Raw genomic sequence first — 14,234 nt, 5'->3', positions numbered from 1 at the left:
TTACAGAATACAATGCCCCATTTGGTATGTACCTCTCAAGACATCTGCAACAACTGGAAAGGCCGCAGAAATACCTCACTAAAGAATCGCAGGCCTAAAGCAGATGCCCTAAGCTGACCAACTTAAAAAACTCCAGCTATACTCTTGTCGCATATAGTCTACTCGGAGGCGATCTCTGCTTAACATACAAGGCCATGTCAAACCCAGAGCTGTTGGACATGCTACACTTAAAGAAATCCCAATCCCTCAGAGCCACACACTCCAGGGATCTAAACCTTAACATCACAATAAACAAAACATGCTGGAGGGATAGGTTCCTGACCCAGAGACTCCCCAGACTCTGGAATAGACTGCCCATACATGTCAAGCAGAGCACCTCCTTGTCCCTCTTCAAAAGGAACCTTTACGATTGGATGGGAGAAAGGAAATTCACCCTGGGGATCATGTCAGTTGCCCTGCTAGACAGAGGTCCAGGGAAGTAAATAGTGTGGGAAGAAATAGCCAGGGAATTGTTATGGCTAGGCTTGTATAGGCCCTAGGGCTGATAGCTTAGTACTACCTATGAACCAAAACAACAAGCGTTTTCCAAGAACAATGCTATAAGGAATCTGAAGCAGCAGACCCAAAAGGAGCCAGAGTCAATTTTTCTAAAACAAAATTAAGGTCCCATGAGGAGGATCAGACTTCCTGAGAGGTCTAATGTGAAGGACACCTTTAAGAAGCTGTTTGGCCTGAAATCTAGAGGCTAAAAGGGAAGTCAAATGCAGACCAGCAAAGACAGCTGATAGGTGAGCCTTAACAGAAGAGTATGCCAAACCAGCATTAAGCAATTCACACAGAGAGAACTAAAGGAACATCCACAAGAAGTGGATCCAGGTTACAAGAAAGACACCAAACAGAAAACCTCTTCTATTTGGATAAGCAAGATTTCCTAGTAGTGAGTTTCCAGGCCTCCTGCAGTACCCAAAGCACATCCTCAGAAAAAGGTCTCGGTAGAGGATCAAAACCCTATCACCCGCAATGTCAGCTGAAGAGCAGACAGGTGGGTATGGATGACAGATCCCTTGTCTTATACAAGTAGGTCCAACCTGTGAGGTAACTTGTGATGACTGCTCTTGGCAAGATGCAGAACAGGAGGGAACCAATACTTTCTGGGACAAAAGAGATTCACCAGCAAGATTTTGGAGCATTCTGTTTTATCTTGAACAGGACTTCTGGAATGAAAGAAAGGAGAAGTAAGGCATATAGAAACATCCCATTCCAAGAAAAAGATGGTGTCCACCTTCCAAGCCAGACGGCATGGGACTCTGACAGAGGAAGCTGTCTATTCAGAGGGTAGGCAAACAGCTCTACCTTGAGGAGTACCCCACTGGTGGGTAATGTCCAGAAACACATCCCTGTGAAGCATCTACTTGTGGGATAGTGTTATAAACCTACTCAGGGAATCTGCCACTATGTTCTGATCTGAGGGAATGTGAACTGCCTGAAGGGTCACCTGATACTGGATAGCCATCTCCCAAACCTGAAGGGCTAACCTGCACAGGATATAAGACCTTGTCCCCCTTGCTTGACATACCACATTCACTGTGGTATTATCTCTGAGAATCTCGAGGGGAATCTGGAAGAAAAAAAGAGAATGAAAAGCCTTAAGAGCCAGCAGAAGAGCTCTCACCTCTCAAACTAAAGTGTTTTTTCTTTTGTCAAAGGGACCAAAGACCTTGCACCTTCACAGACAACCCATACCACATCTGAGGCATCTGTGAAAAGTTCCCGAGAGGGACTGGAGATTGAAAAGGAAGCCCTGCGTTTAGGGACAACTGATGAATCCATCACTGAAGCTTCAGCTTGCAGTATGGAAGTAGAGGGGCTAGAAAATCTAAAGGATGGAAACATTGAAGCCAAACTGACTTTCCAAACCACTGAAGCTGTCTCATGTGGAGCTAGAGGGAGCATAGAAATGGTTGAAGCCATGTAACCCAGAGTCCTAAGAAATTCTCCAGCTGTGACTGAAGCCAGAGGAAGAAGGGAATGAAAGAAAGCAATGAGCGTTAAGGCCTTGGGAGGAAGCAGGGATGCCAGCATTTTAACAGTCTGGATCCTGCCACCCAGAAAAACATGATCGCAAGGAGGAGTCAAGAATGACGTCTGGACATTTACAGTAAACCCCAGGCTTTGCAAGAGAGAACTGGTAAAGTGTAGATGCTGAATGAAGTATGATCTCTTAAGAGGAGGCCTGGACAAGCAGGTCATCCAGGTAGGGAAAGACATGTATCCCCTTTAGCTTGCAGAACTCAATCACTGGAGCGAGGCATTTGGTGAAGACCCCTTGGGGCAGTAGAGAGACCAAAGAGCAAAGCACAGAACTGAGAGTGCCAGGAAGCAACAGAGAAATGTAAAATCTTCCTGAAAAGGGGATGAATAGGAATGTGTAGATAAGCATCCCTGAGATCCAGGGAAACTAGAAAAGCCTGAGGAAGTAGCACAGGAAATAAGGGTTGAAGGGACAGCATCCAAAAGGAAGGGAACTTTACTTGGGACCAAGAACATTCTGGAGTAAAATCCCTTCACCCTATGAGGAGTTGGAACTTCGTGAATTGCTCCTTGAGCCAACAGGTCCTGAAGCACCTCTGGAAAAAGGGCAGTTGTTCTTGGGGAGGCTAAGGAATGCGCAAAAAGGGCTGGAGAGATTTCCAAATCATGTTATAACCATGATGAATTTTGGAAAGAACCCAAGACTCTTGGGTGACTTTTACCCAAATAAGAAGGGATAAGGCACGGCGTAGATAAACAGGAATATGAAAAGAACAGGATAGTCCGACAGCAACTGGTTTGTCAGGAGGAGTCTGGGTAGCTATAGCAGGGGGAGCACTTCTACAACACTTTTTACCTCTGCAGGAGGGCAGGACTGTACTAACAAAGGCAAGCTTATTAGCACAATTCCTCTGAAACTTAGGAACAGGGGAAACAAAAATAAGCTTCACCTCCTGTAAGGCCTTGCCCTTTTCTTGCAAAGACAAACTCCGCAAACCAAACAAATGCTTATTACCCAGAGGAGCATCCATCAGTTTAGCCTTGACATCATCAGACAAAGGCTGAAGCCTGAGCCAGGAATACCTCCACAAAACAGATCCAAAAGCAGCAGCCCTAGATAAAGCATCAGCTGCATCACAGCTGCATTTAATGGAATGGCAAGCTACTTGGGAGGTCATCCCAAGCAAAGCAAGAGCTGAGGAATCCCCTCAGAATCAGGGAGATGAGAAATAGCCTGACAGAGAACAGCCAAACGTATCTAGTCACGGCTGTCTGACAGTTAACAGCTCTAAAGGCTAGGGTAGCAGAAGTGTACACTTTCTTACCCAGTTTCTCCATGGTTCTACTATCCTTATCAGATGGCAAAAATTTAGTGGATGGTAACAATCTGGAAGACTTATGAGAAGCTACACACACAAGGGTCAGCAGAGGGACACGTAAAAGAACCTTACAGTCCTCAGGCACTTTATAAAACCTATCATGTTTATTGGGGGCAGAGATTGGGGGTCAGGAGCCTGAGAAGCAGTGGAAAAGGCATCCAGCAAAGCTGCAAGAATAGGAAGAACAGCAGAGAGCCTAGGAGACTCCATCTGTAGAAGCTCATAGTATCCCCTCTGAACATCAGACACCCGAGCACAGTCCCATTTGAAAAACTCCATCATTTTACAAACACTATCACCAAATAAAATCTCTTCAAAAGGAGAGTCAGGATTGATAGACTGTTCTTTCTCAGAACCATAATCAAGTGGCAAAGTAATCTGGGAGGAATAAGTTAGGGACACTGTCAGAAACAGCATCCTCCTCATAAGGATCCTGCTCCCTGGGTCTCTTAAGATGGGTAAAAGACCAGGGAGAAGCAAGAACAGAAACACCCTGTAGAGGCCCGAGAGCCATAAGGGCATTAAACAGGCCCTGACTGAAATTTTGCCATTCACTTTAAGGATTTTTTAGAGCAAGCAAAATATGTTTAGTTTTCTGCTTCTTTTTGAGTGGGGTGTCAGTCTTGAAAACTTTTGGAGGCTCTGACCCCCTTATGGCATTCAATAATGGTAGTCGGAACCACTTCCCTTACTAAAATCTGAGAAACACCCTGGGTCCTTCATTAATAACCAGCTGCGGTTCCCCCTATAAATCCAAGGCAGACGTCTGCAAAACCTCCATGGACACGCACAGTGTGACGTTCATACTGGCCTCTGAAGCAGTTGCAGCTCAGGAATTGGAGAAAGAAGCTGGAATATCCTCTGCGCTTTCATCAGCCTCAAGAGAGATGTTCGGTGGAGGCGGTGCAGCTGAAGAATATGACTAGACTTCCTTGGTCTTTTTCTTTATAGAAGACAGGAAGATCCTTCCATGGTATCCTTAGCCAACAATTTAAGTCGTTGGTTCTCAAAGTAAATCTTGAGGAAAGAAAGCTGACTCCGCAACACCTTAGGGACAAAGGACTGACATATCTTGCAAGACATGGTCATGTGAAGTGCCTAAACAGAACAAACGCTATTCGTGATTATCTTTACGGGGAATCTGTCTCCCGCACTGGCATTTCCTCTTTCTGGATGACATGAAACCCAATAACTAGAAACAAGGCAACCTTAAGATAATAAAACCAAAACCCCCAATGGGGCACTTATCTGAAAGCAGTAGAAACCAGCAGTCAAACAAGCCTTCAGACCAATGATCGAAGATGGCACATTCAGACTAGCGGCAAAGAAGTTCTAAGGATGGCACATCTGGACATCGTCTTTATGCCCTATGCCATGCATTGAAAGCATGTGTGGTGTAGGTGTGCCCTTTACAACCAAAAGGCTCTGGTACACTGGCCGGACGTTGGGCTGCCCTTGGTAGGGGAACCCTATTGTAAAGAATACTGTAACAGATGGCTTTGAACTTGGAAACAGTCTATCCAATGACTTTTAAACAGCAAACTGACCCTCTAAAAACTTTGTCAAATGTAGCTGAAGCCTTTCCTTTCCATGCCTCAACACAGACAAGAAAAAAAAAATCAGAAAAAATATAGCACCTAGTAAGAATGAGTTTCTCAAGGGGAATTACACACTTAGAATGCATATCTTGTGGACAAATCTCCCCCAAGGAGCAACAATGGAAACAAAGTTCTGTGAAATCTACAATGCAACTGCCCTAATGACCTAAACCAGAAGATAAAGTGTCCTAAACAGGAAACTTTAAAAGAAAATGTAAACAATACAATCTTACCAATAAATAGACTTTGCAAGGCAGGGAAGACCAACAACAAGAAAATACTTTCTTCAAAACGTAATCAGAATTAGACTAAAAAACAAATAGCTGCCATACGATATTACATGGCATAACAGTGTATACATTGTTTAATAGTAGCCCTGAGCCCAAAACTGTAAAAGTTTTCTGACAGCTACTCAAATCTATGAATTATGCTTAGAAAGGTGAAGAGATAAACTAACAAAAATGTCACTCGTTACCTGAAGAACACTACAATGCAAAAACAGCAGCTTGGTACCGTCCAGGAGATCTGGGCATTTTACACAGCAGCAATGATCTGGAAGGTACAACTGTATGTGTTAAGGGATGGGAGAGGTACTAAGGAGACTTTGAAAGTTTGCTTTGGTTAAGTGATCCTAATGCAGGTAATCATAGGTCCTATGATTTTATGGAGAAGTGACTTACTCCTATTAAATGCTTAAAGGCAAAGGACAGATTAAAAAAAGTCAGAAAACAATACTCCAAAGTAGACCTATTCACCAAATCAAAAAAATATTTATACAGTAATTACAACACACACAATGTGGCACTCACCAACGAAGGTAGAAGTATGTGGCCTCTACATTGTAATACCTGCTTCCTGCTAATGTACCCAGTTGATTGTAGGGCATACCTGAAATTACAAAAAGTACAAAATGAAAACCAAAACTGCATCTAATTATTATCAGAGCATTTCCAGTATAATGAGTGGGTACCAGTCTGTCTTGCATGCAAAAGTTTTAGGACTAGAAAGTAATATGACATTATATTATCCACACCATCATTTGATTATATGGAAGTATTGAAGAAATACAAACATTTACACAGGGAAACAATTATGTTTACGTCTACAACGATGCAGCTATTCAAGCTCACTGGCTTGATCTCAAGCTAAGAATACAATACAAATGCTAAAAATGGTCAAAGTAACTCTCCATCGCTGAGAAGCAGCCTCCTGGTGAGACTGCAATATTAATGCACCACAGCATTAAGATCACTGAGCGTACACTGAATTTTCCAAAGCTTCCACGAATTCTCATAATTTTTAATTTTTAGCCCTTCTAAAAAGTCTCCACTTCTTGCTCAAGTGAAAGCCAATCAAATAAACAAGTCTATAGAATAACCTAAGGATTTCCAGAGATGGGATGGAGAATGGGATGAATCCTGAAGTTAAAAGCTTCTTTGTACAGATAAGCTTTATAGCAAGCATCCATGCATTTTATATCAGTAAAAATCTCAGACTGCAGGACTATAAAACAGAATCCCAGGCCATCTCCTTTTGGGAAGGGGTGCTATGGATTACTGTGGCTCCAAAGCAAGACCCTGATCTAAATATCACATCTGACGGTGATTTGTGAAGGTACGAAAGGACGACCAGCTAGATGTCAGTCAACATCCGAGTAAAAACGCATGGGGGCAGACCACCCTAATGATGATCATTGTGGAGCAGTCCCAGTATCTTAACATACTCCCTTCCAGTAGAAAACAGTCCAATTTGAAAGTCACGTGAAGAGATATTTAGAAAGCTATTTACTTTTATTTCCCTTATCAAAGGAAAACTGGTTTCCCTTCTTTACACATCTTAGTCCTGTCACAGTATTTCATTTATAGTCAATAGTGTAGATCAGAGTGTGCGATATACCTTTAAGAAGCTTTCCAGTCAGCAGGTACATGCATATAAGTACTGAGCATGTGCAAGCAAGAGTGCCATTTTGTAGTGAGCAGTCAAGATGTAAGCATCCGTGTACCAGTCAGTTAATTTGATAATTTAAGTTTAATGTTCCTGCTATCCATCCTGACATGTTTGTATACAATAAAATACTTAAACACCCAAGCCTCATCGTCTCATACAAATATACAAGACAAGAGACATGGTGTCAGAATGGGATAGAGTCAAAACCATGAGGCAGACAGTTAAAGTTGGAAGAATATACAGGAGTGGATCATCCCTACTGCTCAAACGACTCACAAGCAGGTCAGAAACGAATTCCAGGTACTTTAAAGTTGCTTAAATGATGTTTTACTCAACTAATATAAAATGAAACTTTCAAACTCAAAATGAATTTCTAATTAAACGAAATGACCGAAACTGTGACATACTGATAACAATATTCAATATTACAAAAATGTTTGAAACAATATCCAAATTGCATATAATGTATAAAAAGGGAAAATTACTTTTTTCACATTAACTAAAGCTATTCAAAGTATCCAAAGTGTGCAGTGTTGGCAAGTTTGTGCAGAATTACAGTACAGTTATTTTGCAAAGTACAGTCTTTCAAAGAGTTTATTGTGCATTTGAATGTTATTAAAAGTACCTGGTATGTGTGCATGTCTGTACCTAATTACAAGGCCCATATTTGCATTGCGTTTATACATAATTTGTTAGCATGGCAGAAGGACTTTGCAGACCAAATCCGCTTGTGTTTGATAACAATATTGCAAAAAACTGGAGACTGTTTGAGCAAGAGTACGATATTTTCATATAGGCTGCTTTTTCTGACAAAGATGCACATACAAAGGCATTTATTCTGCTTAATTTAGCTGGTTCAGAAGCCACTGAAAGAGAACATTCATTTGTCTATGCACCTGCTGTGTATCCAGGGGAAAACAGTCATATAGTGGTACCGGCTGAAACGCGACCAAGACCCCGAGTCTTTAAAATGTATTAGAGAAATGTGTTACCCCCAAACAAATATTATAACGGAAACGTACTTATTTTACACAAGAGATCAAAAGCCTGGTAAAACTTTTGTAGCATACAGGGTTGCCAGACGTCCCTATTTGGGCGGGACTGTCCCGAGATCAGTAGCCTGATCTGTGGAATGGAACCTAAAGTCTTCGGCATACCGATTAGCCAACAGTCTGCGGCAGTTCATGATGGAGGGGTGAAGAGGTCATCATATTAGTATAAGAGACTCAGACTATGAAAAGCTTTGCAAAAGGTGAGTCAATAAGTCATGTGCAATCAGACCAAATTGCTGGGAACTGATGATAGATTACGAGTTGTTGAGAGATGCTGGTGACATAATGGACATTAAATGAGAGACTTTATGTCTGAATTCAGGAGCTCTGTGCAAAGGTCAAGAAATGGAACACTAAGGAGGATAGAGGGAGGGTCACACAAATCAAAGAAATTTAGAGGTGGGCAAGTTTTTGCTCCGTGTGCTAGTTAAGTAAGTGAAGAGTGGAAAGAAGCCATGGCAATACCACCTGCTGTGGAAGGGTGGGTGCTGCCTAATACACTGAAGGCAACTCAGCTGGGAGCACAACTGTGAAACTAAGATGTTTGAGGAAGCAGTGTTTGCTCCACCATTGAGTTGCTCAGCTGCTGTTCTATTCCATTACTTTAGGAGTCCCTTGTCTTCTGGATGACTGCTCACAGAAGCCCAAGACACTAAAATGAGTTATGTACTGAGTGATTTAGCTAGTTTTCTGCAAGGGGACTGTGGTGCAGGTTTGACCCAGTGCATAGTTGTAAATATTCTAATATATGAGCAGCTTGTCTAGTGCTGCTAGTCCTTAGAACTGTTACATGTCTTTGTATTGACCTTCAGCAATCTATGTATTTCTTTTGGAAGTTTGACTCAACTTGTCAACATTGTCATTGTGTAAATGGGGAAGACACAGTGTTTGGATTAAAGATCCAGTGACATTTATGTGCAGCTGACTTCAAGCACAGTTTGGATTTATAAGTAGTGCTGTATATATAGAACTGTGTTAAGACCTTTTTGGTCTTCAGTTGCGAAGACCTTTTTTTTTTTTACCTTCTATTTTTGTCCCTACCTGGGTTGCTGGAAATCTGGCAACCCTGGTAGCATATATAACTGACTTGAGAAATAAGGCTAGAAAGCGGAGATTTGGTGATTTGAGAAATGAGTTGATAAAAGACAGGCTTGTGTGTGGTATTAATGACGATGCAATGAGAAAGATTTTGCTTCAAGACAGTGATTTAACTTTGAATAAGGCCATAGAGATTTGCCAGATATACGAGCTCACAGAAAAGCACATAAACATGCTTACAAATGTGAAAAGCATGCTTCCAGTGCCTTGCAATGCTATTGTAGAGTATGCAGCACGTGGTTAAAACGTACAGGCCTAAGGGTGTGGCAGCTTCAGTGAAACCCAGAGCCTTTCTAGCAAGTTCTAGAGTGTGCTCTGTGAAGCAGACATGCTCAGTGAAGCACAAGGGTGAGTCAGCTAAATCAAAGAATGTGCCCCCACTTAGCCTCATAGGTAGCTGTGGCAATTGTGGTGGCAATCATGAGCCTAAAAGAGAAAAGTGCTTAGCTTATGGTCAGCAGTGCTACAAATGCAAAAAGTGGAATCATTTCAAAAGGTTTTGTAAATCAAAAGAGGTACATTTTTTTTATATTAAAAACGAGCATTCAAAGAGGGAAGCTGATCAATTAGAAAGGGGTGACCCTACTTTTTATGTTGACGGTGTGTCGGTGCTTGGTGAAACAGTCAATGCAATAGATATGTGGGCAAAGAACAAAGTATTTTGTATTGTTCGGATTAATGGGAGACCAGCAGACCTCAAAGTAGATATTGGTTCAAAGTGCAATGTTATGTCAGCAGAAACGTTTGTTAGAGTAAAAGCTGGTGAGAAGCTTGATTTGGCGAAGTGTGCAAAAGCTTGCTGCTTATGATGGAGAAAAAATTAAAATCGAAAGCTCAGTAGTGTTTTCTTGATACTCTGCTGGGAACAGCTATGATCTGCAATTTTACGGAGTCAAAAGGCATGCACAGTCATCATTAAGCCTTAGAGAGTTTGAAAATGGGCTGCTTTCATTTAATAAGGAAATCAACCATGTAAGCTTGAAGGATAACTCAAATTTTGCCCAGACTATTTTTTTCTGACTATGCTGATCTTTTCAAAGACAAACTAGGCAAACTCCCAGTTGTGTACTCCATGAAGTTAGACCCTGAAGGAAACCCAGTTATCAGATCAGCACGGAAAGTTCCAGTAGCTAAACATGACAGAGTCAAGGCTGAGCTAGCAAGGAGTAATTTGTCTAGCAGAAGAACCAACTGCACAGGTATTCTCCATAGTGGTAGCTCATAAGAAAAGCTCAGATGCTATTAGAATATGCATTGATCTATGAGACTTGAACAAAGCAGTAAAACTACATCATCACCCAATGCGCAGTCGACAAAATTGCTGCTCTTATGCCAAATGCCACTGTTTTTTGTCTTAGATGCAAAAAGTTCATTTTGGCAAAATTTGCTTGACAGTAAATCCCCATTGCTAACCACATTCAGTATACCCTTCGAAAGGTACAGACTTCTGAGAATGACATTTGGAATAAATTCTGCCAGTGAAGTCTTTAAGCATGCAATGCAGCAAATTCTTTCAGGCTATACATGTGCAATTATAGTAGATTATATCCTTGTAGGAGGTGACAGTGAAGTCGAACATGACAAATCTCAGAACGACTTTAGACAGAGCTCGTGAAGTCAATTTTAAGCTGAACCCTCAGAAATGTAAATTCAGGCTACGACAAGTTAATTATGCTGATCATTTGTTTACCAGTTCAGGCTTACAACCAGATCCTTCCAAGCAAGCAGCGATTCTTGTGATGCCAACTCCAGACAATGTCCAAGTCCTACAACTTTTTCTTGGCATGGTCAACTACCTAGGCAAGTTCATTACAGATTTGAGCCAACTTTCAGCACTGCAAAGAGAGCTGACATGCAAAGATGTATTTTGGTCCTGGTCAGATCAACACCAAAGACCATTTGATGTCCTGAAACAGAGAATTGCCAGTCCACCTACTTAAAGATAGTATGATGTTCACAAACCACTAACTCTTTCCTGTGATGCTTCTAAGTTTGGTCTTGGTGGAATCATTCTTCAAGAGGGTAGACCAGCAGCCTATGCATTGAGAAGTCTAACCCAACCTGAGATGCAGTATGCTCAGATATAGAAGGAACTCTTGGCAATTGTGTTTGCATGTTCGAAGTTTCATGATTATATTTATGGCTGACCTATTCAAATTGAGACTGACCACCAAACTCTAGTCACTATTTTGAGAAAGCCAATGCACACAGCTCCTGCTAGATTGCAATGCATGATGCTCAAACTGCAAAAGTACAATTTCAGTCTTGTTTACACAAAAAGCAAACTTCTTTATCTTGCTAACATTTTATCCAGATTGCCAAGAAAAAAACACTGAACAGCTTGAAAATGAGCAACTTGATTTTGAAGACATGGAAGTAAGAAATTTTTCTTCCACACATCTTGATGAGCTTAGAACTCACACAGCTTCAGATCCAATTCTTCAGAAGCTCAATCACCATCAGTTGAGGATGGCCTTCAAAGCAATCTTGTTTACTAGTAGAATTGCAGCAGTATTTTCCTTACAGAGATGAGATTTTGTCCGACAATGGTATCATCATGAAAGGTCCAAAAGTGATTGTTCCAAAGTCCTTGCAACAAGAGTACATTAAGATCTTGCATTGTGGCCACCCAGGAACGGATTTTACCAAAAGAAGGTCGAGAGGACTATTTTGGCCTTCTATGTCAAGAGATATTGAGAAAGTACTCTCATCTTGTTCTATCTGAAATAGTACTAAACTGCATCAACATAAAGAACCACTTCAATTAAGCCAGATTACTGAACTACCTTGGTCAAGAGTAACTACAGACATCACAGTGGAATTGTCAACATTACTTGGTATTACTAGACTCTTATTCAAACAGGTTCGAGACTGACCTACTTCATAACCTAACATCCAGTACTGACATCACTAAACTGAAGAGACATTTTTCTGTCCATAGCATTCTGCACAAATTAATTTCTGATAATGGTGCACAGTTTACAAGTCAGCAGCTCTAAAGATTTGCTGACACCTGGGAATTTGTTCATATCACAAGTAGTCCTGAATACCCACAGTCAAATGGCTTGATAGAATGTGCTGTTCAAAGTGCAAAACAGTTGTTAGAGAAATCAAAATGAGACAACACTGATATTTTTCTAAATCTCCTGAATCTCAAACATTCCTTGCGATAATCATCTTGACTCGCCTGCCCAGAGACTTTTGTCAAGACAAACCAGAACCACACTACCAATCAGTAGCAATTTGTTGGTTCCATGCACTAACAACAAAGCAATGAAAGCCCAACTCCTGAAAAATCATTTGTCCCAGAAGTCATATTATAAGACTAGCAAACCACTCACTCCATTACAAGACGGGGAGATAGTGAGGATGCAGACAGCAAAAGGTTTGGATCACATTGGATTTGTGAAAAGTTTGTGTCAAAAGCAGAGATCATACACTGTGGAATTGCAGGGAATAGAATTTAGGAGGAATCGGAAAAAAGTTGTCTTACCATAACGTTCCATCTGTGTTGTCGATCTTCACTAATCCTTGACTGTGGGCTCAGTTCCGAGCGTCGGAACAGACTCGAACGTTATTCCAGCTCCCGCCTTCCAAAAACTCTTGATCTAGGCTCTACCCATAATGCTCCCCACCAAATTACCTCAGATCAAGTTTGCATACAATACTGACAGACAAGAAGTACTAGATAACAGACCATATCTGTGTCCCTGTTATGAAGCCAGTCTTTGGAAATTTACAGTCCACCAAGAGTTCTAAGGCAGGGGGAAGGAGGAAGGGAGGGAATGTCAATGATTAGTGAAGATCGACAACACAGATGGAACATTAAGGTAAGACATGACTTCTTCATCTGATGTCAATCTTCATGTAATCCATGACTGTGAGACAGAGTCATTAGCTACCTGAATCTCCCAAGCACCATCGAGCCAAATGATGGAAGTCCCCAACAGACCAGGTCCAGTTTGTAATGAGTAATAAAGGTACGAGGAAATGCCCATGTAGCTGCTGCACAAATATCATCCAAGGAAGATCTGGCATGAAAAACTGAAGAAGCTGCTACAGCTCTCGTTGAATGTGCTTTCATGGGACGTGGTGGGTGGAGTCCCTTTCTGTTGTAAACAAAGGTGATACAGCCCCTAAGCCATTTCACCAAGATAACCTTATATACTAGATTGCCTAAAGAGACTGTAGAAAAGGCAATAAACAGTTGGTCAGATTTTCTAATGTCCTCTGTTCTGTGAAGGTAAAAATGTAATTGTGTACACTTAAGTGCAGACAGTACTTCCCCCTTATTGGAAAAATTAGGAAAAAAGACTGGGTGATGTAAGGTTTGATTGAAATTTGACTCAAACAACCTTTGTCAAAGAGGAAGGATTTGTCCTGAGGGAGACCCTGTCCTTATGAAACATCAAATATTGGGATTTGCAGGACAAAGTTTGAATTTCCGATATTCTCCTGGCCGAAGTGACAGTTATCAAAAATAAGGTATTCCAGGACAAAAACTTTACGCCAAAAGCTGCTGAAGGTTCAAAGCAGGAAGAAATGAGAAACTGCAGTACCCAATTCAAATCCCATGGAGCAGACGGTTCTTTAAATGGAGGCCTGAGCATTAAGGTTCCTTTCAAAAAGGCTTTACAAAGTTTGTGACATAAGTGATGAACCACTGAAACAAATATGGAAGTTAAATATCGCAGCAAGATGCACCCGAATGGTAGAAGCTGATTAGCCACACTCCTTCAGTAAGGCTAAGAAGTCTAAAACTTTGTCTAAACGTGCTGTATATGGGACAATATTACAGTCAAGCGACCATTTAGGAAATTTTAGCTATTTGTTATGATAAATTTTCTAGTTGAAGGTTTGTGGTGGGCCAGAATGATGTGTTAGACTGGGGAAGTGAGGGAGGAATGCCTGGCAATCATGGGAACTGGGGTAGCCACACAGTGAGCTTGAGATACTGAAGATTTGGATGAACCATTCCCTCCGGATGGGGCAATTAGGTCTGGAGTTGGGTTCAGTATCCAGGGTTTCCAAAGTAGATGAGGCCAAAGGAAGGGAAAAGTACAGTTGTGCACACTTACCATAAATGTAGATGTCTGAGTGCATTCACTGTTGCAATCATCACATTTGGG

At 41.4% G+C, this 14,234-nt stretch overlaps 1 protein-coding gene across 1 annotated transcript in view; it reads right to left on the bottom strand.

Moving 5' to 3' along the window:
* Positions 1-14,234, bottom strand: part of SMG5 (SMG5 nonsense mediated mRNA decay factor) — a 2,571,376-nt gene that overhangs the window by 1,736,576 nt on the left and 820,566 nt on the right. Inside the window, exon 7 of the mRNA XM_044079814.1 lies at positions 5,818-5,896. Within this exon, the coding sequence (XP_043935749.1) occupies positions 5,818-5,896 (79 nt within the window). The remainder of the gene's footprint in view (positions 1-5,817; positions 5,897-14,234) is intronic.

The sequence above is a fragment of the Protopterus annectens genome, chromosome 8.part0, assembly GCF_019279795.1.
Source record: "Protopterus annectens isolate FY-2018-M chromosome 8.part0, PAN1.0, whole genome shotgun sequence".
In the NCBI taxonomy this organism is placed as follows: Eukaryota; Metazoa; Chordata; order Ceratodontiformes; family Protopteridae; genus Protopterus; species Protopterus annectens.
The sequence above is the reverse complement of the archived record's forward strand: the minus strand, read 5'-3'. Positions and strand labels throughout refer to the sequence as shown.